Raw genomic sequence first — 25,623 nt, 5'->3', positions numbered from 1 at the left:
GACTAATAAGACCTGACAAGGTCTAACTAAAAATAAATTAATAAAGCCCGATAGAGAAGTCGGACTCAAGGTAGTGAACTCGTAGTTTTTACCTCGACTCGTTAAGCTAACTCAAAATCGTAATTCGTTGAATCATAAGACGGAACGTAAATATGATTCATAAATTATAAAAATTTAAAAAAATTTAATAGCAAAAACTAATTTTACAGAAAATAAAATAAATCTCAAATAAACTAAATTACCCATAGAATTATAACTAATATATATATACCATAACAAGTTAAAAGTCACAATTCAATACAAATTCACAACTCACAAGTTCATACGACATTAAAATAAATTCAAGTAGCAAATAAACCAACCAAACTACTAGAATGAACAACTAATTAACTAAAATCTAAACAAGTTATTTAATAATCATTCTATTCTTCATCAGTCATAAAATCTTCACGAGTTTCACAAACTTCTGCATTACCATCTTCATCATTATCAGGAACATGAGGAAGAGGTCCTTGGAGAAGTTCTTCAAACTCATCATCATCAAGATAAGGAATTTCCAAAGGATCCTTAGAGGCACCAACAATTCTATTACCACTTGCTTCATCATTTAAATCAGGATCTGGAATTAGAGCATCTAAATCTTCTTCTTCTCCATCTTCGTCAGCAACAATCCACTCTTCATCAAAGTCCAACTCATCAAGACTATATTCATAATCAAGACTTCTTCTTGTTTGTTTTTTCTTTGCTAATCTTGAGTTTGTCATCACAAACAAAACATCATTCATGTTTTTAGCTTTTAAACGGTTTCTCCGTTTTGTGTGAACTTTTCAAAAGTAGATAAAAATATTAGTCAAATTACAAGATAGAATTGAAAAATTAACAACCAAATTTATAAAAGTAAAATGCAACTTATATTTAATTACTAACCATCTCAAAAGTGCTCCAATTACGTTCACATCCAGATGAACTACATGTCAAATTCAAGACACGAATTACAAATTGTTGGAGCTCTGGATGCAGATCTCCATAAGAATCCCACCATTGAGCTGGAGTTTTAGTATAAATTGCATTTTGAGCTACTTTACTACCAAAAAACTCTTTTCGAGTCTTAAAATCTTCAAGTTGAACATCCATCTTAGTGATTAAATTTGGATTTCCTGTCATCCTTTCCATACAAGCATAAAACTGCTTCTTAAGCTCATAAGCAATTTTAAAACCAGAACTATAATGAATTTGAGGATTCAAATAATAGCCTGCAGCATGCAATGGCCTATAAAATTGGTTACCCCATCTTGCATAAAAAATATCCCAAATAGGTATATAACTAAAACATAAAAAAATTAATAAATTAGTTACAAAATAAACAATATTTTTAGAATTGAAGTTGAATCTGATTCCAAATTAATAGTATTTCCTAGCTGTTCCAGCAAGGCTGCTATATGCCACACAGTCACACACCATTCAATATTCAAAGTTTTCAACTCTCTCTAGCTTTTACTTTTCTACCTATGCCGTTATTACATTTTACAATTACATTTTATACGTATCATTCAACATTATGTACAACTCTTATGCATTAATTAAAAAATAAAATAATTAGACACTTTACCCTGTCTCAACTCCTTGAAATGCATCTCGTATTTTCTCCTTTGCACATTTTATTTCTTCATAAATAAATCCCATTGCCGGCTTTTCTTCTGAATCCACCATATGAAGCACATGAAGAAGAGGGTAGGTATCCCTCAAGCAAAATACCACTTCTTTCCAAAACACCTTATCTAACACCACACTTGTAATTATCCTTCCATCTTTTGTCTTTACAAATTTACTAGAAGTCCATTGATCAGAAAGAAAAATTCTTATTAAGGAACCTTTGTTGTCATTGAGACATCCCAAAGTAAGGTAAGAAGTTGCAAAACGGGTCATACCCAGCCTCACTAAATCTTTCCCCTTAGTATGGATGTGTAGTAGTGCAATAAGAGTAGTTCTAGCATATATGTAACTAGTAATCTTTCTACCTTTATAAATTTTTTCCTTGTGAAGTGTTATTTTTTTCTAAGTCTTCTAACATTAAATCAATGCAATGTGCTGCACAAGGTGTCTGATGAGCGGATAATTTATACCCTTTTTGGCATTGTTTTTACATAGTTTTTAGTATGTTTTAATTACTTTTTATTATATTTTTATTAGTTTTTATTCAAAAATCATATTTCTAAACTTTACTATGAGTTTGTGTGTTTTTTTGTGATTTCAGGTATTTTCTAGCAGAAATTGAGGGACCTGAGCAAAAATCTAATTCAGAGGCTGAAAAAGGATTGCAAATGCTGTTGGATTCTGACCCTGCTGCACTCAAAATGGATTTTCGGGAGCTACAGAAGCCCAATTGGCATGCTCTCAATTGCGTTGGAAAGTAGACATCCTGGGCTTTCCAGTAATATATAATAATTCATACTTTGCCCGAGATTTGATGGCCCAAACTGGCGCTAAAAGACAGCCTAAAACTTTCTGGCGTTAAACGCCCAAACTGGCACCAAAATTGGAGTTAAACGCCCAAACTGGCACCCAAGCTGGCGTTTAACTCCAGGAATAGCCTATGCACGAAAAAACTTCAATGCTCAGCCCAAGCACACATCAAGTGGGCCCCAAAAGTGGATTTCTGTACTATCTGCACTTAGTTACTCATTTTCTGTAACCCTAGTTACTAGTTTAGTATAAAAACTACTTTTAGAGATTTATTTTGTCTTTTGACCATATTTGAAACGATATGTAACTTTTATCATCTTTACACGTTTGGAGGCTGGCCTCACGGCCATGCCTAGACCTTCTTTCACTTATGTATTTTCTTCGGTGGAGTTTTTACACCCCATAGATTAAGGTTTGGAGCTCTGCTGTTCTTCATGAATTAATGCAATTACTGTTGTTTTTATATTCAATTCATGCCTACTTCTTCTCCAAGATATACTCTCGTACTTAATTCAGTTAAGTCATAATGAAGGGGTGACCCGTGACAATCACCCACTATCTTTGTTACTCGCTTAGCCAATATCCCCGTGCCTGACAACCACAAGCGGTCTACATGATGTTCAACGTAGTCATTGGACGACAGCTGGAGTATATTCTCTTGGATATCTAATTGATGTGCGGAAAACGATCCGACATAAAACTCACCGGCAAGTGTACCGAGTCGCATCAAGTAATAATAACTCACATGAGTGAGGTCGATCCCACAGGGATTGAAGGATTGAGCAATTTTAGTTTAGTGGTTGATTTAGTCAAGCAAATCAAGAGTTGGTTGAGTGATTTGTGATTAACAGAAATTAAATTGCATGAAAAGTAAAGGGAGAGGGGTAAATTGTAGGAAATTAAAGAGAACAGAAAATAAAAGTGCTGAATCTTAAAGAACAAGAAATTAAATGGCAGAAACTTAGAACGCAAGAAATGTAAATTGCAGAATCTTAGAATGCAAGAAATGTAAATTGCAGAATTGTAAATGGATCAGGGATGTGGGATTGCAAAAATTAAACAAGAGAGCAGTAAATCTCAACAAACAGAAACGTAGAAGATGGATCTAATTGAACCGGATCTTAATTGCAAATGAAAATAAACTTAGTGTAGCAATGTAACAAGGAAATTGAAATTGAAAGATGTAGATCTTAGGACTCAAGAGACTAGATAACCAAGTCTAGATCTCACTGCCTTCTTAGATCCAAATTTAGAATTCAATTGCAAGAGATTAAAAATCAAAACAGAAGAAAACTTGGATTCAAATCTCAATTCTCCAATGGTGCAGTGAAAGAAACAAAAAGAGATCTCAAGGTGAGATTGAGACAGAATTTCCTCAATTCTTCAACACCCAAGACTCTAAATCTCCAAATAGCTCAAAACCCAAAAGTTCTCTACTGTGAATACTATGAAAACTCTTAAAGAAAACTTCTCAAAAAAAAGCTCTCCTTAAAACTTCAAATCCTAAGCTATTTATACACTTTCTTCAAATGATCATTAAGCCTTGACTTGGGCCTTTAGTCTTGATGGAATTGGGTTGATAGTGGCCTCCGTTGATTGCTCTTGGTGTTGGGAAGAAATCCATTAGTGAACCGGGCCATGAACCATTCACGTTTGAGTCAACGTTTGAGGCAAACGTTGACTCAAACGTCACTTGTGTAAACTTATGCAGCTAGGCCGAGATGCTGTCATCCACGTTTGGCTCAACGTTTGAGGTCAAACGTGGATCTCCCCATGCTTTCTTTTTGGCCAACGTTTGGCCCAACGTTTGAGGTAAACGTTGGCGCAAACGTGGCTCACTCAATGCATCAAACAGAGGTGCTCTTCCTTGCTTTTATGGCGCCAATGTTTGACCTCACGTTTGAGGCAAACGTTGGTTTGCTCCAGGGGTGCTTCTCCTTGCTCATATGTGGCCAACGTTTGACCTCACATTTGAGGCAAACGTTGGCTCAAACGTTGCCATCCCTTGCTCCTTCTTCAGCCAACGTTTGGCTCAACGTTTGAGGCAAACGTTGGCGCAAATTATTAAGAAGAAAGAATGAAAACGAAAGAGAATGCTCATGTTAGCAGAGTGTTATTGGTAGCTCATGGGGTTTTATGCAGATATGTAACTACTCACTTCTTATTGACAAGTAGGCCTAGAAAGTTCTCTTTAAGCATCAAGCAAGACACTGCTATGACCTCTCATTATTCCTTTGTCCTTGTTTACTGAATTTTTTTTCTTTATAAGCTTTAGTTCAGTGTCATGTGTAACAAACTCTTTTCTTTATTTATGCTTGACACATTATTCACTTTAGACACTTGGCTCACATCCCTTCTTAGATCATTGATGCCCAGCACCTCTTTGGGTTACTAAATGTCTTGTAGCTAGGTTGCTCTTGATAGTGGACTTTCAGTTGATAATCCCGGGTTAGTTAACCCAAGTTACCAAGTGTTAATGCACTCCAAAGAACTTAATAATCCAAGCAGATCCTAGTACAAAGACACCACAGGCATATATTCTAAAGTTCAAACTATTGGTGTCTAGCTTTGTTTTTTTTATTTTTCTTTTGTTCTGTTGCCACTTTTGGCTTTTTCTCTTCTCTTTTTGTTTTTCTTTTCACCCAAGGACTTTTATTTTGTTGAGATTCATAGACAGTGAACTACTTTCTTCTTTAAAAAGAGAACAATCTATTCCTTTTATTCACTAATAGTGAGTTGCCACACAATCACACATACATGCCACCACTTACTATTATTTGACTTCTAGCTAACAATGAACCATCTTACTTCATGCTTCAAACATTTCTTTTATTGAATTGAAAAGATGCAGGGGACAAAGCATGCATTAGTTAAGTGAAAGTAAACACACAAGCACACACTTAGACTAACTTACTTATTTTAAGAAAACAAACATAATGCAAAGACCATTAACTAAAATGACCTAATAAGGATGCAAAGACTACTTTATACAGAAATGATGCATGCTTTCTTTGTAGTAAGGAGCAGGTCCACCTTTCATGTATCAGGCTTTTTCTTGCTTCTTTCATTTGCTTAGGTGTTGGTGTTCCCTGTGTCCATGTCTGTTGTCTGTTGACCCCGCCAAAACCCAGCTTTATTCATCGCCTCCTCTACTCTATCTTCAAGTCTCATAGCCTTGCTTACTTCAATCTCACTTTTCCCTTTGAAGAACTCATCGAAAGTTGGAAATGCTGGATCCATGTTGTGCAGATGCTTTCCAATATAGTTCATTTTGATTTGACTATTTATGTTGTAGTCGGCTTGGACTTCATATCTTGCATCCTGGAGAGTTGTGAACTCTTTGAGAGCCCTCATATTTTCAGCTTGCATTTGTGCTAACTTTCCAAATGATTCGTGAGATTGAAAAGCATGCTCCTCTTGCATCACGAAGAATTTTGACTCAAACTCACTTTGTCTGTTCATCATTCTCAGCTGCCATTCCTCTTGCTCTTGTTGGTTTTTCATGTAATGGGAATGGTATTCCTCTTGCCTTTCTTGAATTCTCATGTATTGTTGTGATAATCTTCCAATTGCTTCCTGCATTTGAGTCATATCTAGAGTGTTATGTGGTGGAATGTGTTGCTGTTCTTCTTCCTCTTGTGGCTCTTCTTCCTCCATTGGTTCATTTCTTTGCCTTCTTCTTGGTAGTCTTCGGCTCTGCTGTGCTTCAGTAACGATCATCATTCTTTCAATGGTTATAGGCATGCCCGGGTTCAGCCATGTTGGATTTGCCTCTTCCATTGAGTGTTCTTTGACCACCTAACCATCACAATAAGACAACAAAGATCAACATTATCAAACCGTGGCAAGAGTACTTCTTTTATTAACAACTATGTGAACTCTCATTCCTTATATCTATTTTAACCGTGACTTTTCTTGGAGGACACCAAACTTAATGTTTGGTCATAAAGTTGAAAAAAAATGTTTCTTCCTCCAACTAGTGTTCTTGAAATCCCAATGTCACTCTTGGTTAAATATTTATAAGAAATGCTTTCATAAAAAAATTTTCTTTTTCTCTCTTTTTTTTTTTCATTGGTGCATGATTTTTTTATTTTCATGAAGAGAAAGGAATTTTTTATCTTCTGAAAATGTCCACCTATGCAGACACCAAACTTAGTGTTTGGTCATCTGCTTTATCAGGATAACTAAGCATACAGTATGAAAATATTTGTAACACTGGTTTGGTGTGCTTGAAGGCACACCAAACTTAGAAGCCTTAGCATATGTTTCAAAACAGTGCATGCATTCATTAATTACATTCATGAAAAGAAAAGAAATCATGCTCAGGTGATCATAGCTTATTGAATTTTAAAATGACATAAATCTTAAATCATGGGTTGCCTCCCATGGAGCGCTCTTTTATTGTCACTAGCTTGACACTGGGGCTTTCTTTTATGGTGGTTGATGATTGTAGTGCCTCAACTTGTCCCCCCTGACTGTGATCCTCCTCTTTGTTCCTTGATGTTCAATTTCAGCATGTTCTAATGAAAGTATACTGCTGATAGTGTAGTAATCATCAGTCTGTTGGTTTGTTCCCAGTTGTTGGTAGATCAATTGTACTTTATCACCTTTGGACAGCCCTTCTGTTGGAATCTTTCTGTTCTTCCAACCCTTTTTTGTTTTGTTCTTGTGTTTCTTCCTTCCTTTTGTTGACCTTTCTTCTTTGGCCGTAGGTTTACCTTGGAGATTTCTCTTCTTAGTGGCTAACACTACAATGTCCTCTTGAACTTCTTCATTATTTTGCATAGATTCTTTCCTTCTTTGATTTTTTGAATCATTTATCTCTTGTTTGGGAGGGCAGTTGTTGTCTGTCTTGTTGATTTCCTCCTTCCATTGTAGATTTTCTTTATTTTCTGTACCATCCTTCTTTTTATGATTGAACTGTGCTTCTGGCAGTAAACTTAGAGTGATACTCTCATCATGCATCCTGAGGGTTAATTCTCCTTGCTCTACATCTATGATGGCTCTTGCAGTAGCTAAAAATGGCCTTCCCAAGATGATTGAATTGTTTTCTTCCTCTTCAGTGTTCAGTATTACAAAGTCCGCAGGAAAAATGAACTTATCAACCTTAACTAAAAGGTTTTCAATCACTCCTTTGGGGTATACTACTGACTGGTCCACCAATTCTAAAGATATCTGTATTGGTTTTACCTCTCCTATGCCAAGCTTTTTCACTAATGATGATGGAATTAAGTTTACGCTTGCTCCTAAGTCACACATCCCCTTGTTGATGAGTAGATTTCCGAGTGTGCAAGGTAGGAAGAAACTTCCAGGATCTTCCAGCTTGGGAGGGAGTCCTTTTCTGGTGAGCGCACTACATTCTTCAGTGAGAAGCACAGTTTCCTTCTCCAACTAGCTTCTTTTCTTGTTAATGAGTTCCTTCAATAACTTGGCATATAAGGGCATCTGTTCCAATGCTTCAGCCAAGGGAATGTTGATTTCCAGCTTCTTGAAAGTTTCCAGGAACTTGCGGAAGTGTTGATCCTTGGATTTTTTGTTGAACCTCTGAGGGTATGGTAGTGGAGGTGTAATGATCTTTACCCCTTGCTGCTGTCCTTGAATTACTTCCTTTGAACTATGTGGCTGGTTGTCTTTCTCTTTGAGTTTCTCTGGGACATTTCTTCTTGTTGTCATGTCCTCATTGTTAGCTTTCCCTTTCTCTGATGGTTCTTTGTTGCTATCCAAAGGCTTCCTGGTCACCTCCTTATTGTTGTCTATCAATGTTTTTTCACTCCGTAATTGTATAGCTTTGCACTCTTCTTTTGGATTAGGAATGGTGTCACTTGGAAGTGAGCTTGAAGGTTTCTCAACAGAAATCTGTTTGGAGATTTGTCCAATCTGCCTCTCTAAGCTCTTCAAGGAAGCTTCATGGTTCTTGGTTGTCATTTCTTGGTGTTTCCACATCTTGTCCATCAAGGTTTCCAAGTTAGTGATTCTTTGAGATTCTAGTGATGCTTGTGGTGGGTTGTGAGGTGTGGATGGTGGATGGTAGGCATTTTGGTTGGTGGGTTGGTTATTGGATTGATAATGGCTGGGGTTGGAGTAGTTGTTTTGAGATTTTTTGTAAGGGTTTTGGTTAGTTTGCTGTTGGGTGTGGTTTTGGTTGTTTCTTGAAGTGTTTTGGTTTGAGTTCCTCTGCCATGGTTGTTGGTTCTGGTTGTGATTATCTCCCCATCTGAGGTTTGGGTGGTTCTTCCAGGATGGAATGTATGTGTCACCATACACTTCATTCTGTCCAGAATTTTGGTTGTGCATGTACTGGACTTGTTCTTGCTGCTGCTCCCCTTGAGTTTCTTCATTTTGCACCCATGTGGATGATGGTTGGCTTGTGTTAACTGCTGCAACTTGGAGGCTATCAATCCTCTTGGCCATTTGCTCAAATTGTTGTTGAATTTGCTGCTGCATCATCTTGTTTTGAGCCAAGATTGAGTCTACTCCTTCTAGCTCTATTACTCCTCTCCTTTGTGATGGTTGGCGGTTTCTTTGATGAGCAAAGAAATATTGATTGTTGGCCACCATGTCCACGAGATTCTGGGCTTCCTCAGCAGTTTTCATTAGTTGTAGTGAACCTCCAGCAGAATGATCTAATGCCTCTTGAGATTTCAATGTCAGGCCTTCATAGAAATTTTGCAGCACGTCCCATTCATTGAACATCTCTGGAGGACACTTTCTGATTAAGGCCAGTACTCTCCTCTGCTGTGGGTTATTGTTAACCCCTCCTCCTGGATTAGATGGATCTCCTTCCATCTCATGATATTCTTCCTCAGATTCTTCCTCTCCAACAATATTTTTTCCTCTTTCAGCTCTTCTTAACCTTCTAAGAGTTCTCTGGTCAGTTTCAGATAAAACAGGAATGGATCTCCCTGTACCTGACATACAAACAAAACAAAAGAAACACCACCAGTAACACTTCAATCTATTCCTAGAATGAAGTTTAGTTTAAGCAAAATCAAGTATTGGTTTGAGTGGTTTGTGATTGACAGAAGCTAAATTGCTTGAAATATAAAGGGAGAGGGAAGAATTATTAAAGATTAAAGAGAACAGAAAATAAAAGTGCTGAATCTTAAAGAACAAGAAATTAAATGGCAGAAACTTAGAACGCAAGAAATGTAAATTGCAGAATCTTAGAATGCAAGAAATGTAAATTGCAGAATTGAAATGGATCAGGGATGTGGGATTGCAAAAATTAAACAAGAGAGCAGTAAATCTCAACAAACAGAAACGTAGAAGATGGATCTAATTGAACCAGATTTTAATTGCAAATGAAAATAAACTTAGTGTAGCAATGTAACAAGGAAATTGAAATTGAAAGATGTAGATCTCAGGACTCAACGTTTGGCTCAACGTTTGAGGTCAAACGTGAGCTCAAACGTGGATCTCCCCATGCTCTCTTTTTGGCCAACGTTTGGCCCCACGTTTGAGGCAAACGTTGGCGCAAACGTGGCTCACTCAATGCATCAAACAGAGGTGCTCTTCCTTGCTTTTATGGCACCAACGTTTGACCTCACGTTTGAGGCAAACGTTGGCGCAAACGTTGGCTCTTCTCCAGGGTGTGGTTGCACTCTTCCTCACGTTTGAGCCCAAGTTTGAGGCAAACTTTGGCTCAAACGTGAGTCCTTCCTCTTGCCTCTTGCTATCACCCTTTTCCTCAACCTTCTTCCAACCTTTCTTCTACCTATCATCAACCAACAATTGCATCAAAGCTATGCTCTAATCATGAGAGTTATTCTTTTTCTTGTCATATAAGCAATTATGGTATAAAACTCATGAAAATGCATCAATTCATCCATAGTTGATTGAATCTAAGGAAACATGAAATTCTACCCAATTGGCTTACTTGTGGCTTAAGAAAGTGCATAAAACTAAATGAAAACAAAGAAAAAAGACTAGTGAAACTAGGCTAAGATGACTTGTCATCACTAATACACGGACCGAGTCCATGAGATTAGTATCTTCGTGGTATAGGCTAGAACCATTGGCAGCATTCCTGGGATCCAGAAAGTCTAAACTTTATCTGTGGTATTCCGAGTAGGATCTGGGAAGGGATGACTGTAAAGAGCTTCAAACCTGCGAATGTTGGGTGCAAGTGACAGTGTGCAAAAGGATCAATGGATCCTATTCCGACGCTAGCAGGAACTGACAGATGATTAGCCATGTGGTAGATGTATCTGGCATTTTTCATCCAAAATGAGAAATCCGACAGTTGATTAGCCGTGCAGAAACCGTAGAGGACCATTTTCACTGAGAGGATCCTACAGCTTGCCATGGAAGGAAATAACGCATGGTTGGAAGGAGGCAATAAGAAAGCAGAGGTTCAGAAGTAACAAAGCATCTCCAGACGCTTATTTGAAATTCCCACCAATGAATTACATAAGTACCTTTATCTTCTTTTCCATTTTATTTATCTTTTAATTATCAAAATCTCATAACCATTTGAATCCGCCTGACCGAGATTTACAAGGATGACCATAGCTTGCTTCAAGCCGACAATCTCCATGGGATCGACCCTTACTCACGTAAGGTTTATTACTTGGACGACCCAGTGCACTTGCTGGTTAGTTGTGAGGAGTTATGAAAAGTGTGAATCACGATTCCACGCACCAGTGTTCAAAACAACTTTTTCCTCTTTTTCATTACTAAGTTTTTGGTGCCGTTGCCAGGGATTGTTCGAGTTTCAACAACTGACGGTTCATCTTGTTACTTAGATTAGGTAATTTTATTTTATGTTTAAGCTTTTTATTTTTAATTTCAAAAAATAAAAAAAATTCTTCAGAGTTTTTAAGAACGAATTCTAGAGTTTCACGAGATATGTTGAATCCTGGCTGGCTGTTAAGCCATGTCTAATTCTTTTGGACCGAGGTTTCCACTTATCTTTGCAAGAGCCCCTTTGGATTTCTATCAATTTGGCTGTTATATGTAATGCTCTGCTGAAGCTTGGCTGGCCATTTGGCCATGTCTAATTCTATTAGACCGAAACTTTAGACTAACATTGCATGATTCCTGGACTTCTTATTAAAAATTTTGAATTTCTTTTATTTTCTTTTTCCAAATAATTTTCGAAAAATACAAATTTTTTTTAATAAAATCATAAAACCAAAAATATTTTGTGTTTCTTGTTTGAGTCTAGTGTCAAATTTTAATTTTGGTGTCAATTGCATGTTTTTAACTTTTCCTAAAATTTTCAAAAACTCATGCATGTGTTCTTTCTTGATCTTCAAATAATTCTTGATAATTTTCCTTGTTTGATCTTTGCATTTTCTTGTTTTGTGTCTTTTCTTGTTTTTCATATGCATTTTCGAATTCATAGTGTCTAAATATTAAAAATTTTTAAGTTTGGTGTCTTGCATGTTTTTCTTTTCTTAGAAATTTTCAAAAATATGTTCTTGGTGTTCATCATAATCTTCAAAGTGTTCTTGGTATTCATCTTTGCATTCAAAGTGTTCTTGTATGTTTTCTCTGGTTTGATCTAAAATTTTTGTGTCTTGAGTCATTTTGGTGTTTTTCTCTCTCCTCATTAAAAATTCAAAAATAAAAAATAATATCTTTCCCTTACTTTACTAATAAATTTCGAAATTTTGGTTTGATTTGGTCAAAAAAATTTTAAAATTTAGTTGTTTCTTGTTAGTCAAGTCAAAATTTCAAATTAAAAATTCTATCTTTTCAAATCTTTCTCAAAAATCAAATCTTTTTCAATTTTCTTCTTAATATTTTCGAAAATTTCATAATTTATTTTCAAAATCTTTTTCTTAATTTTATTTCATATTTTCGAATTTATTGCTAACAATTAATGTTTAGATTCAAAAACTTCAAGTTGTTACTTGCCTATTAAGAAAGATTCAATCTTTAAATTCTAGAATCATAACTTTTAGTTTCTTGTTAGTCAAGTAATCAACTTTAATTTCAAAAATCAAATATTTTAAATTTTTTTTCAAATCTTTTTCAAAATGATTTTCAATCATATCTTTTTCAAAATTTAATTTCAAAATCTTTTTCTAACTTCTTATCTTTTCAAAATTAATTTTTAAATATTTTTCAATTAAATATTTGACTTTTTGTTTGTCTTACTATTTTTTATCTTTTTCAAAACTACCTAACTACTTTTCTCTCTCTAATTTTCGAAAACCACTAACAACTTTTTCAAAATTCCTTTTAATTAACTAATTGTTTTAAACTTTAATTTAATTTTATTTCTCTTCTTAAAATTCGAATTCTAACTCAATTAAAATAAAAAAAATGTTTTCCTTCTCCCTCTTTTTAATATTCGAATTTTCTCCCTCTCTCATCTCTTTCTATTTATTTTATTTAATTACTAACTCTTCTCTTCTTCTGAAAATTCGAACCCTCTCTCTCTCTCTCTCTGTGTTTGAATTCTTCTTATTCTTTCTCTACTTCATTCTTCTATCCTTCTACTCACATAAGGGAATCTATATACTGTGACATAGAGGATTTCTCTTCTTCTCTGTTCTCTTCTTTCTCATATGAGCAGGAACAGGGATAAGGATATTCTTGTTGAAACTGATCCTGAACCTAAAAGGACTCTGAAGAGGAAGCTAAGAGAAGCTAAAGCACAACACTCTGGAGAGGACCTGACAGAAATTTTTGAAAAAAAAGAAGACATGGCCAAACCCAACAACAATGGTGGAGATGCCAGGAAGATGCTTGGTGACTTTGTTGCACCATCTTTTGACTTCTGTGGAAGAAGCATCTCAATTCCTGCAATTGGAGCAAACAACTTTGAGCTTAAGCCTCAATTTGTTTCTCTAATGCAGCAGAATTGCAAGTTTCATGGACTTCCATTGGAAGATCCTCATCAGTTCTTTGCTAAATTCTTACAAATCTGTGACACTGTTAAGACCAATGGGGTTAATCCCGAGGTCTACAGACTTATACTTTTCCCCTTTGCTGTAAGAGACAGAGCTAGGACATGGTTGGACTCACAACCTAAAGAAAGCCTGAACTCTTGAAAAAAGTTGGTCAATGCTTTCTTGGCCAAATTCTTTCCACCTGAAAAAAGTTGAGCAAGCTTAGAGTGGAAGTCCAAACCTTCAGATAGAAGGAAGGTGAATCCCTCTATGAAGCTTGGGAAAGATACAAGCAATTGATCAGAAGGTGTCCTTCTGACATGCTTTCAGAATGGAGCATCCTATGTATATTCTATGATGGTCTGTCTGAATTGTCCAATATGTCATTGGATCACTCTGCTGGTGGATCTCTTCATCTGAAGAAAACCCTACAGAAACCCAGGAACTCATTGAAATGGTTGCAAATAACCAGTTCATGTACACTTCTGAAAGGAATCCTGTGAATAATGGGACAACTCAGAAGCTAGGAGTTCTTAAGGTTGATACTCTGAATGCCATATTGGCTCAGAATAAAATATTGACTCAGCAAGTCAATATGATTTCTTAGAGTTTGACTGAAATGCAAGCTGCATCAGGCAGTACTAAAGAAGCCTCCCCTGAAGGAGAAGCTTATGACCCTGAGAATCCTGCAATGGAAGAGGTGAATTACATGGGAGAATCCTATGGAAACATCTATAATCCTTCATGGAGGAATCATTCAAATTTCTCATGGAAGGATCAACAGAAGACTAACCAAGGGTTCAATAATAACGATGGAAGAAATAGGTTTGGCAATAGCAAACCTTTTCCATCATCTTCTGAGGAACAGACATAGAATTCTAAGCAGAGCCACTCTGACTTAGCAACCATAGTCTCTGATCTATCTAAGACCACTCTCAGTTTCATGACTGAAACAAGATCCTCCATTAGAAATTTGGAGGCACAAGTGGGTCAACTGAGTAAAAGAGTCACTGAAATCCCTCCTAGTACTCTTCCAAGCAATACAGAAGAGAACTCAAAAAGAGAGTGCAAGGCCATAAATATACCCAACATGGCCGAATCTGGAGAGGAAGAAAAGGCAGTGATTTCCAGTGAGGAAGACCTCCATGGACATCCATTGACCACTAAGGAGTTCCCCATTGAGGAACCAGAAGAATCTGAGGCTCATATAGAGACCATAGAGATTCCACTGAACTTACTGTTGCCATTCATGAGCTCTGATGAGTATTCTTCCTCTGAAGAGGATGAAGATATTATTGAAGAGCAAGTTGCTCAGTATCTAGGAGCAATCATGAAGCTGAATGTTAAGTTGTTTGGTAATGAGACTTGGGAGAATGAACCTCCATTGCTCATTAATGAACTGGATACCTTGGGGCAACTGAAACTACGTCAGAAGAAACCGGATCCCGAAAAATTCTTAATACCATGTATCATAGGCACCATGACCTTTAAGAAGGCTCTGTGTGACCTTGGGTCAAGTATAAACCTCATGCCACTCTCTGTACTGGAGAACTTAGGGATCTTTGAGGTACAAGCTGCAAGAATCTCACTAGAGATGGCAAACAATTAAAGGAAATAGGCTTATGGACTTGTAGAGGATGTCTTAGTGAAAGTTGAAGGCTTTTACATCCCTGCTGATTTCATAATCCTAGACACTGGGAAGGATGAAGATGAATCCACTATCCTTGGAAGACCCTTCCTAGCCACAGCAAGAGCTGTGATTGATGTGGACAGAGGAGAGTTAGTCCTTTAATTGAATGAGGACTACCTTATGTTTAAGGCTCAAGGATCCTCTTCTGTAACCATGGAGAGGAAGCATGAAAAGCTTCTCTCAATACAGAGTCAACTAGAGCCCCCATACTCAACTTCTAAGTTTGGTGTTGGGAGGCCACCATCAAGCTCTGAGTCTCTGTGAAGCTCTCTAAGAGCTCACTGTCAAGCTATTGAGATTAAAGAAGCACTTTTTGGGAGGCAACCCAATGTTCTTTAATTATATTTATTTATATTCTATTGTTATTTTATGTTTTCTTTAGGTTGATGATCATGTGAAGTCACAAAAACAACTGTAAAATTAAAAAGGAATAAAAAATAGAATAAAAAATACCACACCATGGAGGATGGGCTTACTGGCATTTAAACGCCAGTAAGGATAGCAGAATGGGCGTTTAATGCCCAGCCTGGCAGCATTCTGGGCGTTAAACGCCAGAAAAGGGTGTCTGGCGTTTAATGCCAAGAAAGGTAGCAGAGCTGGCGTTTAACGCCAGAATTGGCACACAGTGGGCGTTTGAATGCCAAAATAGTGCAGGGCGCAGAATTCCTTGACACCTCAGGATCTGTGGACCCTACAGGATCCCCGCCTACCCCACCTCTTCTTCTCTCCTCTTCACACCTTTCCATAACACTCTTCCCCAAATACCCTTGACCAATCACCTCAATACCCCTTCCCCAAACACCATGCACCTATCAAATCCTACCCTCTTCCTCATATCCTCTTCACCACTCACATCCATCCATCATAAACCCCACCTACCTCCCCATTCAAATTCAAACCATTTCCCTCCTAACCCACCCCTTCATGACCGAATTCCCTCTCTCTCCTACCCTATAAATACCCCTCCTCACTACCTTCAATTTCACACAACACAAACATATCTTTCCCCCCTTGGCCGAAACCAACACCACCCCCATCTCCTCCATTTCTTCTTCTTCTCCTCATTTCTTTCTTCTTTTGCTTGAGAACGAGTAAACCTTTTAAGTTTGGTGTGGAAAAAGCTCTGCTTTTTTGTTTTTTCATAACCATCAATGGCACCTAAGGCTGGAGAAGCCTCTAGAAAGAGGAAAGGGAAGGCAATTACTTCCACCTCCGAGTCATGGGAGATGGAGAGATTCATCTCAAAGGTCCATCAAGACCACTTCTATGAAGTTGTGGCCAAGAAAAAGATGATCCCCGAGGTCCCCTTCAAGCTCAAAAAGAGTGAATATCCGGAGATACGACATGAGATTCAAAGAAGAGGTTGGAAAACTCTCACCAACCCCATTCAACAAGTCGGAATCTTAATGGTTCAAGAGTTCTATGCTAATGCATGGATCACTAGGAACCATGATCAAAGTATGAACCTGAATCCAAAGAATTGGCTCACAATGGTTCGGGGAAATTACTTGGATTTTAGTCCGAAAAATGTAAGGTTGGCATTCAACTTGCCAATGATGCAAGGAGATCCTCACCTTTTCACTAGAAGGGTCAACTTTGATCAAAGATTAGACCAAGTCCTCATGGACATTTGTGTGGAAGGAGCTCAGTGGAAGAGAGACTCCAGAGGCAAGCTGGTTCAACTAAGAAGGCTTGACCTCAAACCCGTGACTAGGGGATGGTTGGAGTTCATCCAAAGCTCTATTATTCCTACTAGCAACCGGTCTGAAGTTACAATAGACCGAGCTATCATGATCCATAGTATCATGATGAGAGAGGAAGTAGAAGTTCATGAGATCATATCCCTAGAACTCTACAAGGTGGCGGACAAGCCCTCTACCTTGGCAAGGTTAGCCTTCCCTCATTTCATATGTACCCTATACAATTCAGCTGGAATTGTCATAGAGGAAGACATCCTCATTGAAGGAGACAAGCCCATCACTAAGAAGAAGATGGAGAAAACTAGAAAGCCCACTCATGGACCTCAACAAGAGCATGAGGAAATTCCTCATCAAGAAATCCTTGAGATGTCTCAAGGGATGCAATTTCCTCCACATAACTATTGGGAACAAATCAACACCTCCTTAGGAGAATTGAGTTCCAACATGGGGCAACTAAGGATGGAGCACCAAGAGCATTCCATCATCCTCCATGAAATTAGAGAGGACCAAAGAACCATGAGGGAGGAGCAACAAAGGCAAGGAAGATACATAGAGGAGCTCAAGCACTCCATAAGATCTTCAAGAGGAAGAACTAGTCGCCATCACTAAGGTGGACCCGTTCTTTAATTTCCTTGTTCTTATTTTTTCTGTTTTTCGATTTATATGCTTTATGTTTTATCTATGTTTGTGTCTTTATTACATGATCATTAGTGTCTAGTGTCTATGTCTTAAAGCTATGAATGTCCTATGAATCCTTCACCTTTCTTAAATGAAAAAAGTTTTTAATTGCAAAGGAAAAAGAAGTACATGAATTTCGAATTCTATCTTTAAAATAATCTAATTATTTTGATGTGGTGGCAATACTTTTTGTTTTCTGAATGAATGCTTGAACAGTGCATATTTTTGATATTGTTGTTTATGAATTTTAAAATTATTGGCTCTTGAAAGAATAATGAAAAAGGAGAAATGTTATTGATAATCTGAAAAATCATAAAAATGATTCTTGAAGCAATAAAAAGCAGTGAAAAACAAAAGCTTGTGAAAAAGAAAAGAGAGAAAATAATTGGCGAAAAAAAAGAAAGAAAAAGAAAAAGCAAGCAGAAAAAGCCAATAGCCCTTTAAACCAAAAGGTAAGGGTAAAAAGGATCCAAGGCTTTGAGCATTAATGGATAGGAGGGCCCAAAGGAATAAAATCCTAGCCTAAGCAGCTAAACCAAGCTGTCCCTAACCATGTGTTTGTGGCGTGAATGTGTCAAGTGAAAAGCTTGAGACTGAGCGGTTAAAGTCGTGGTCCAAAGTAAAAAGAGTGTGCTTAAGAGCTCTGGACACCTATAACTGGGGACTCTAGCAAAGCTGAGTTACAATCTAAAAAGGTTCACCCAGTTATGTGTCTGTGACATTTATGTATCCGGTGGTAATACTGAAAAACAAAATGCTTAGGGTCACGGCCAAGACTCATAAAGTAGCTGTGTTCAAGAATCAACATACTGAAATAGGAGAATCAATAACACTATCTGAATTCTGAGTTCCTATAGATGCCAGTCATTCTGAACTTCAAAGGATAAAGTGAGATGCCAAAACTGTTCAGAAGCAAAAAGCTACTAGCCCCGCTCATCTAATTGGAAATGAGCTTCATTGATATTTGGAATTCATTGTATATTCTCTTCTTTTTATCCTAGTTTACTTTTAGTTATTTGGGGATAAGCAACAATTTAAGTTTGGTATTGTGATGAGCGGATAATTTATACCCTTTTTGGCATTGTTTTTACACAGTTTTTAGTAAGTTTTAATTACATTTTATTATATTTTTATTAGTTTCTATTCAAAAATCACATTTCTGGACTTTACTATGAGTTTGTGTGTTTTTCTGTGATTTCAGGTATTTTCTGGCTGAAATTGAGGGACCTGAGCAAAAATCTGATTCAGAGGCTGAAAAAGGACTGCAGATGTTGTTGGATTCTGACCTTGTTGCACTCGAAATGGTTTTTTTGGAGCTACAGAAGTCCAATTGGCACGCTCTCAATTGCGTTGGAAATTAGACACCCTGGTCTTTCCAGCAATATATAATAGTTCATACTTTACCCAAGATTTGATGGCCCAAACTGGTGCAAAAGACAACCTAAAACTTTCTGGCGTTAAACGCCCAAACTGGCACCAGAATTCGAGTTAAACGCCCAAACTAGCACCCAAGCTGGCGTTTAACTCCAGGAACAGCCTATGCACAAAAAAGCTTCAATGCTCAGCCCAAGCACACACCAAGTGGTCCCCGGAAGTAGATTTTTGCACTATCTGCACTTAGTTACTCATTTTCTGTAACCCTAGTTACTAGTTTAGTATAAAAACTACTTTTAGAGATTTATTTTATGTCTTTTGACCATCTTTGAAACGATATGTAACTTTTATCATCTATACACGTTTGGAGGCTGGCCTCACGATGATGCCTAGACCTTCTTTCACTTATGTATTTTCTACGGTGGAGTTTCTACACTCCATAGATTAAGGTGTGAAGCTCTGCTGTTCTTCATGAATTAATGCAATTACTGTTGTTTTTCTATTCAATTCACGCCTACTTCTTCTCCAAGATATACTCTCGTACTTAATTCAGTTAAGTTAGAATGAAGAGATGACCCGTGACAATCACTCACTATCTTCGTTACTCGCTTAGCCAAGATCCGCGTGCCTGACAACCACAAGCGGTCTACATGATGTTCAACGTAGTAATTGGACGACAGCTGGAGTATGTTCTCTTGGGTATCTAATACACGAACCGAGTCCGTGAGATTAGTATCCTCGTGGTATAGGCTAGAACCATTGGCAGCATTCCTGGGATCCGGAAAGTCTAAACCTTGTCTGTGGTATTCTAAGTAGGATCTGGGAAGAGATGACTGTAAAGAGCTTCAAACCTGCGAATGTTGGGCGCAAGTGACAGTGTGCAAAAGTATCAATGGATGATTAGCCATGCGGTAGCTGTACCTGATATTTTTCATCCGAGACGAGAAATCTGACAGTTGATTAGCCGTGCAGAAACCGTAGAGGACCATTTTCACTGAGAGGATCCTACAACTTGCCATGGAAGGAAGTAACGCATGGTTGGAAGGAGGCAATAGGAAAGCAGAGGTTCATAAGCAACAAAGCATCTCCAGACGCTTATCTGAAATTTCCACCAATGAATTACATAAGTACCTTTATCTTCTTTTCCGTTTTATTTATCTTTTAATTATCAAAACCTCATAACCATTTGAATCCGCCTGACTGAGATTTACAAGGATGACCATAGCTTGCTTCAAGCCGACAATCTCCGTGGGATCGACCCTTACTCACGTAAGGTTTATTACTTGGACGACCCAGTGCACTTGCTAGTTAGTTGTGAGGAGTTGTGAAAAGTGTGAATCACGATTCCACGCACCAGCGTCCAAAACAACTTTTTCCTCTTTTTCATTAGCATTTCTCCTGCAGCTTTGTAGTTAGCCGCATTGTCGGTGACAACTTGGATGACATTTTCTTCACCAACCTCTTCAACCACATCATCTATCATTTTAAAGAGTTTATCAGCTGTCTTAGTAATATGAGAGGCATCAATAGATTTTAGAAAAACAGTCCTTTTAGGACTATTAACAAAAAAATTTAGGATGGTTCGTCTTCTCTTATCTGTCCAATCATCAGTCATTATTGTGCAACCAACCTGCTTCCAATATGCTCTATGTTCCTCTAGTGATTGTTGAACAAGCTCCACATGTTTCTTTAAAAGAGGCACCCTTAATTCATGGTAGGATGGTGGCTTGAATCCTTGTCCATATCTTATAGCTTTCTCAAACATTCTACTGTATTCCTCGCTCCTTGAAACATTAAAGGGGATGCCATTGTTGTAGAAAAAAGTTCTAATCTCTAAACATACTTCCTCTCTGAAGTTCTTCTTAAATATATTGTGGATTGTTGTTTGAGTACTAATGCGTATTTTCTTGAATATGTTGCCATCTAGTTCTTTTCCCTTTCTTTTGTCATCGGTAGTGTCAACTTCTTTAGTAGCTTCCCCTGGGCTTGCCCCACCCATGCTTGTTTTCTTCATCAAATTCACTTGCAACCCACTTACAACATCCCACATTTGCTTCTTAACTTCATCACTAACAGCTGTACAAGCCCCAACATCTTTTTGAGTTCCTGTTAAGTGGTGTTTCATTCTATAAACTCCTCCTAAAAAAAATTTATAACAGTATTTACATTGTATCTTCTTTCCATCTTCTCCAACAGATATCCCGTGCTCCCATCCTACATTAGTTCTACTTCCAAGAGCATTCTTAGAAACTTTTCTTTTACTAGTGATTGCAGCTGTACTTCCTGACTGAGAAGCTGGAATGTTAGTCGGATTTTCACTTGCATTAGCTTGAGTCGATGCCATTCCTATTCAGAAAAAAATGAAAATAGTAAATATCAGCATAACAAAAATTTAATTTAAACAAAAAATACCAGCATAACAAAAATTCTAGAATGGGGTAAATCTGAAAACAAATATCATATAACTTCACTGAAGCGTTTAAACAAGGAACATAATCATCTTATGATTCAAGCACAGTACATGAGGATATGTTCAAAATTGCTAAGATTATAGGACATAGATGTTTATTGCATTAAAAGATTCAAGTCAGGAAAAGACAAAGCCCCATCTGATAGCTATGGGGTTAAGAACAGCATATTGAAATTCCATGCACTCTAGTCAATTGAGTTACAAAACCTAGCTTATTGATTTATTGAGACAAAAAACTCACTTGGAACTTGATAGATCACTCAATAATTTGCATGAAACATATCGAACTTCCAACAAAAACGTAAGGACTCAACAATATCAAGGTAAAAAAAAGTGGCATATATAAAACTAAAATGATGAGGATTATTATTTTCTCAATGTATTGTCATTAAGCACTTATTAGAGGTAACCACTCAACAAAACTATGATTTATGCCTGAATAAGATTAGAAGGAAGCTTAGAAAGAGAATTTGAAATTAGCAAAGTAGAATTGCAGATAAGAACACTAAACAAAATCCGGACTTAAAAACATGAGGAATGAACTACAATCGTAAGCCTATACTTGCTAACCTCCTTTCTGTTAAAGGCAACACAGAAGGTGAGTAAGGCCAAATCACGAATTCATTTATGAAAGGCACTAATCGATGAAGCTATGCTGGTAATCGACAACAATATGATGATAGATGAAATTGGCCTAATTAGTCTAATTAGTTAGGTACATTGCTTGTACTTTTAACACAAATTAGGATGAAATTTTGCCATATATTGACATAGAACCACAGAAGTAGCGTTCAATTATATTACTAGAGTGAGGAAGTGATATACTGATATGCTTCTTCTATATATCATATTTGTTATATCTACCTTTTAGAAAAGTTTATAAGGTTTTCTAAAGAAGATTAATGGTTTCAGATTAAGGGATAATATATTGATGCACGCGCCGCCAATTACAGCTTCCTTTTCTGTGAATGGAGAAGTTCATGTTGTTTACAGATTCTACTACAGTTTTTTCTGAATTTCTAATAAACTCACTCAAGTCTCAGGATAATTAAACTCATATATATAGCAGAGGAACACTTAGCTAGTTAGCTTAATTAAAGTGTCAAGAATCAAGATAATTATTATTCATAATTTGAAAACTACTATCTCAATACATTTTGTGTTAAACATTATTGGGCATAATAAATTAAGACACGATGTTTAGAGATTAAACTGAATCTTTTTGTTCATGATGGCTACCATGAATTGGTTAAAGCTCTTGAACAAATGTTTGACACTACCATATCCTGTAATCAACTCTATCCCTATGCCTCTATATCATTTACCTTTTTTTCTAATTAAAATAAGATTGAAGAGGATAAAGATTAAAGAGGTCTTAACTCTTAACAAAGGGAAGGGGAAGAGTAGCGACCAGTGATCCAGATTCCAGAGCCAGAGACAGAGAGACAGAGCCAGAAAGTCTCGCAAGTTGCAATCGCAAAGTGATGCTCACGGCCTCACGCAGTCCAACCACCACCAGTCCGAGTCGATAACACCAGCGGCAAACCTCACAGAGTCTCGGCGAGTCGGCGATGCTCCAAATTGGGGTTTCCGGTCGCGTGAAATTCAAATTTCAGAGGAAAAGAGAGATAGAGTCAGAGATTGAGACTTGAGAGAGGTAAAAATTTGAAATTTTGACCATGAAAAATTGGAGATAAACTGTAAAAGTGAGGGAAATTAAGAGATTAGAGACTGTTACTCTGCGAGGGCTCCTCTTCCATGGTCTTCTATTTAGATTGGGCTATTGGGTTGGGTTGGGCTGCAATTAGGGGTCAGAGCCAAGAAAAAGAACTTCTTCAACCTGAAACGCAACCACGCAGTAGAAGCTACGATTTCGGCGACTCTGCGATTTTCAACGGCGATTTCACACGGAGCAGCCTAGCTCTGGACGAGAAGCAGAAGCGAAATGGAAAGATGAAGTAGAAGCGTATAATCGTACGTTTCCACGAGTTTACACGCTATTCTAACTACCTTGGCCACGAATATAAAATACAAGTTAAAATATAAAATATGTTGAAAATAAATTAAATAATATATATTTTAGTAATTAATTTTAGTAAGAAGTTTTAATTTTTTTATTTAATAAATATAAAAAAATGTTAAAAATTTAATTTTTTTGTATTTTTAATAATTTTTTTAATTTATAATTTTAACCTATAATCTTAAGTTACATGATAAATAAACCCTTAAGATATTGATATTATATCTATTTCTTTGATTTTGTATATTAAGGAGAGTAATTTATAGGAAATTATGTCACTATACTTTTTAAAATTTTTGGGAAAAAGACAGATAGGTTCCTAACTTTTTAAATTTTTGACAAATACATCCTTGACAAAATTTAAATACAAAAAAGTTTCTGATTTTAACAAATGGAGGACAATTTAGTCCTTCAATATATTTGCCTCTCATACACCAAACGAAACTGGCTGACGTGGCTGAAACGGTGTCCAGGTGTCCGTTACGGTGCCACGCTGGAAGGAGAATAAAGTTCGAAGGAAAATAAGTCCTTGACGTCATTTTGCAAATAAAGTTCGAAGGACAAATAGGTCCTTGAGAATTTAGTTCATTATGCTTCTATATGTATCATATATTACTATCTAATTAAAATATACCTATATTATGTATCATATATTATTATCTAATTTAATAATCAAATGTGTCACATGACACTCTTATTAAAATTGAGAGAAAATATTTTTTTTTCAAAATTAATAAACTCCTTTCCTAAATTCTCTCATCTACCTCTCTCCGTTCTTCTATTTCTCTCTACTATTTTTACTCTATAAATAATTATATTTTTTATTAGTAATTTGACAAATCAAAATATGTCATCCGATATTTTTTTACAATTAAAATATTTTAAATGTAAAAGTATACACATTAAATTATTTTAAATTTTAGATAACGAATGTTAAAATTAATTATTAATAAAATTTTCATATAAAAATAATAACTAAAAATATTATTATTTAATTTTTTATCTGCAAATATCTTGGTCTTCTTAGCCAGAGACTTTTGTCAACTTACAATTTTTTTGTAAAAGTAGTTTGATTTTATAAATTTTTTGTGCCATGCATAGTTTATACTGTTAGAACAAAGTGAACTATAATTTTAAAAAAAATTTATTCTCGTAATGTTATTATGGATAAAAATACTAGTTCTAATATAATACACAAATGCACTAATGCTAACTTAATACATGAATGATGCACAAATGAACTAATACTAACTTGATGCATAAATGAACTCATGCTAACTAATGCCACTGGTATGATGAAAACTGAACTAATGTAATTTAACAAATTCTAATATAATACACAAATGCACTAAAATTGAACTAATGCAATTTAAGAAAAAAAAAAGTAGAAACAAAATAAGCCAAATTTCTGCAATTTTAATACAAATAATTTAAATTGCAAAATACAACAAGTTAACTAGATTTCAAAATATAAGCATAATTTTATAAACTAAATTTTCATAATAGAAGTATAATAGAAGTATAACGAACTAAATTCTCAAGGACCTATTTGTCCTTCAAACTTTATTTTCTTTTTAGCTGATACCGTAATGGACATTTAGACATCATTTTAACCACATCATTTCTATTTGATATATAAGAGACAAATAGATAGAAGGACTAAATTGTCCTCTGTTTATTAAAGTCAGGACTTTTTTTGGACAATACAATATGCTGCATTTCTTAAGCAAATGGCGATATACATGGAGACAATATGTCTACTTTCACTTATGTCGTATTGAATGCGCTGCTAAGTTGGATTCTAGTGCTCCTGTGCCCAACAGTGAAAAAAAAATAAGATTAGAAATACAAGTAGGCTTTGATTACTCATAGGATTAACACGATTCATTAGTAGTTTGATGTTTAAAGTAGGAGTGATCATGAGCATGATAAAATCGAGTTCGTCTTGATTTAGATTCGATTTTAAATAATAATTGGGTTTATTTTTAAAATTTTTATTTGATTTTAGATTTAATAAAATTATATTACTTTTGAATCACNCCTAAATGCACATAAACCAGGTAAAATTAAATTTGCCTTAAACCAAATTTAACTCCAAATAATATCCGAGTCTATTTTTAAAATTTTTATTCGATTATAAAACTGAAAAAATCACACCAAATTAAATTTAAAATATTCAAATCCGAACTAAATCTTTAGACCGAACCCGAACCTGATCATATGCACCTCTAGTCGAAAGCAAGATTGTAATTAACACGTTCATTGGCTATGTTGACTTTCAAGAAACCTTTCATCCATGAATTTAATATTTTTCACATGAACCAATTTAATTTGTTCACGTAGTTAATTTATTCGTTTATTTAAGTAAATATTTAAAAATTTAAATG

General features: G+C 36.1%; 1 protein-coding gene and 1 long non-coding RNA gene across 2 annotated transcripts; both read right to left on the bottom strand.

Moving 5' to 3' along the window:
* LOC107636234 lies at positions 423-1,683 on the bottom strand. The gene is made up of 3 exons (XM_021122385.1): positions 1,610-1,683; positions 951-1,324; positions 423-823 (listed from the first exon to the last, which is right to left on the bottom strand). Exons 1-3 carry the CDS (start codon positions 1,681-1,683, stop codon positions 423-425), a joined length of 849 nt encoding a protein of 282 aa, XP_020978044.1.
* LOC110270567 lies at positions 6,833-23,832 on the bottom strand. The gene is made up of 3 exons (XR_002360206.1): positions 23,701-23,832; positions 20,839-20,840; positions 6,833-6,843 (listed from the first exon to the last, which is right to left on the bottom strand). It is a non-coding gene; the product is annotated as an uncharacterized LOC110270567 (long non-coding RNA).

The sequence above is a fragment of the Arachis ipaensis genome, chromosome B04, assembly GCF_000816755.2.
Source record: "Arachis ipaensis cultivar K30076 chromosome B04, Araip1.1, whole genome shotgun sequence".
Taxonomy (NCBI): Eukaryota; Viridiplantae; Streptophyta; class Magnoliopsida; order Fabales; family Fabaceae; genus Arachis; species Arachis ipaensis.
This window is presented reverse-complemented; position numbering and strand designations above follow the sequence as displayed.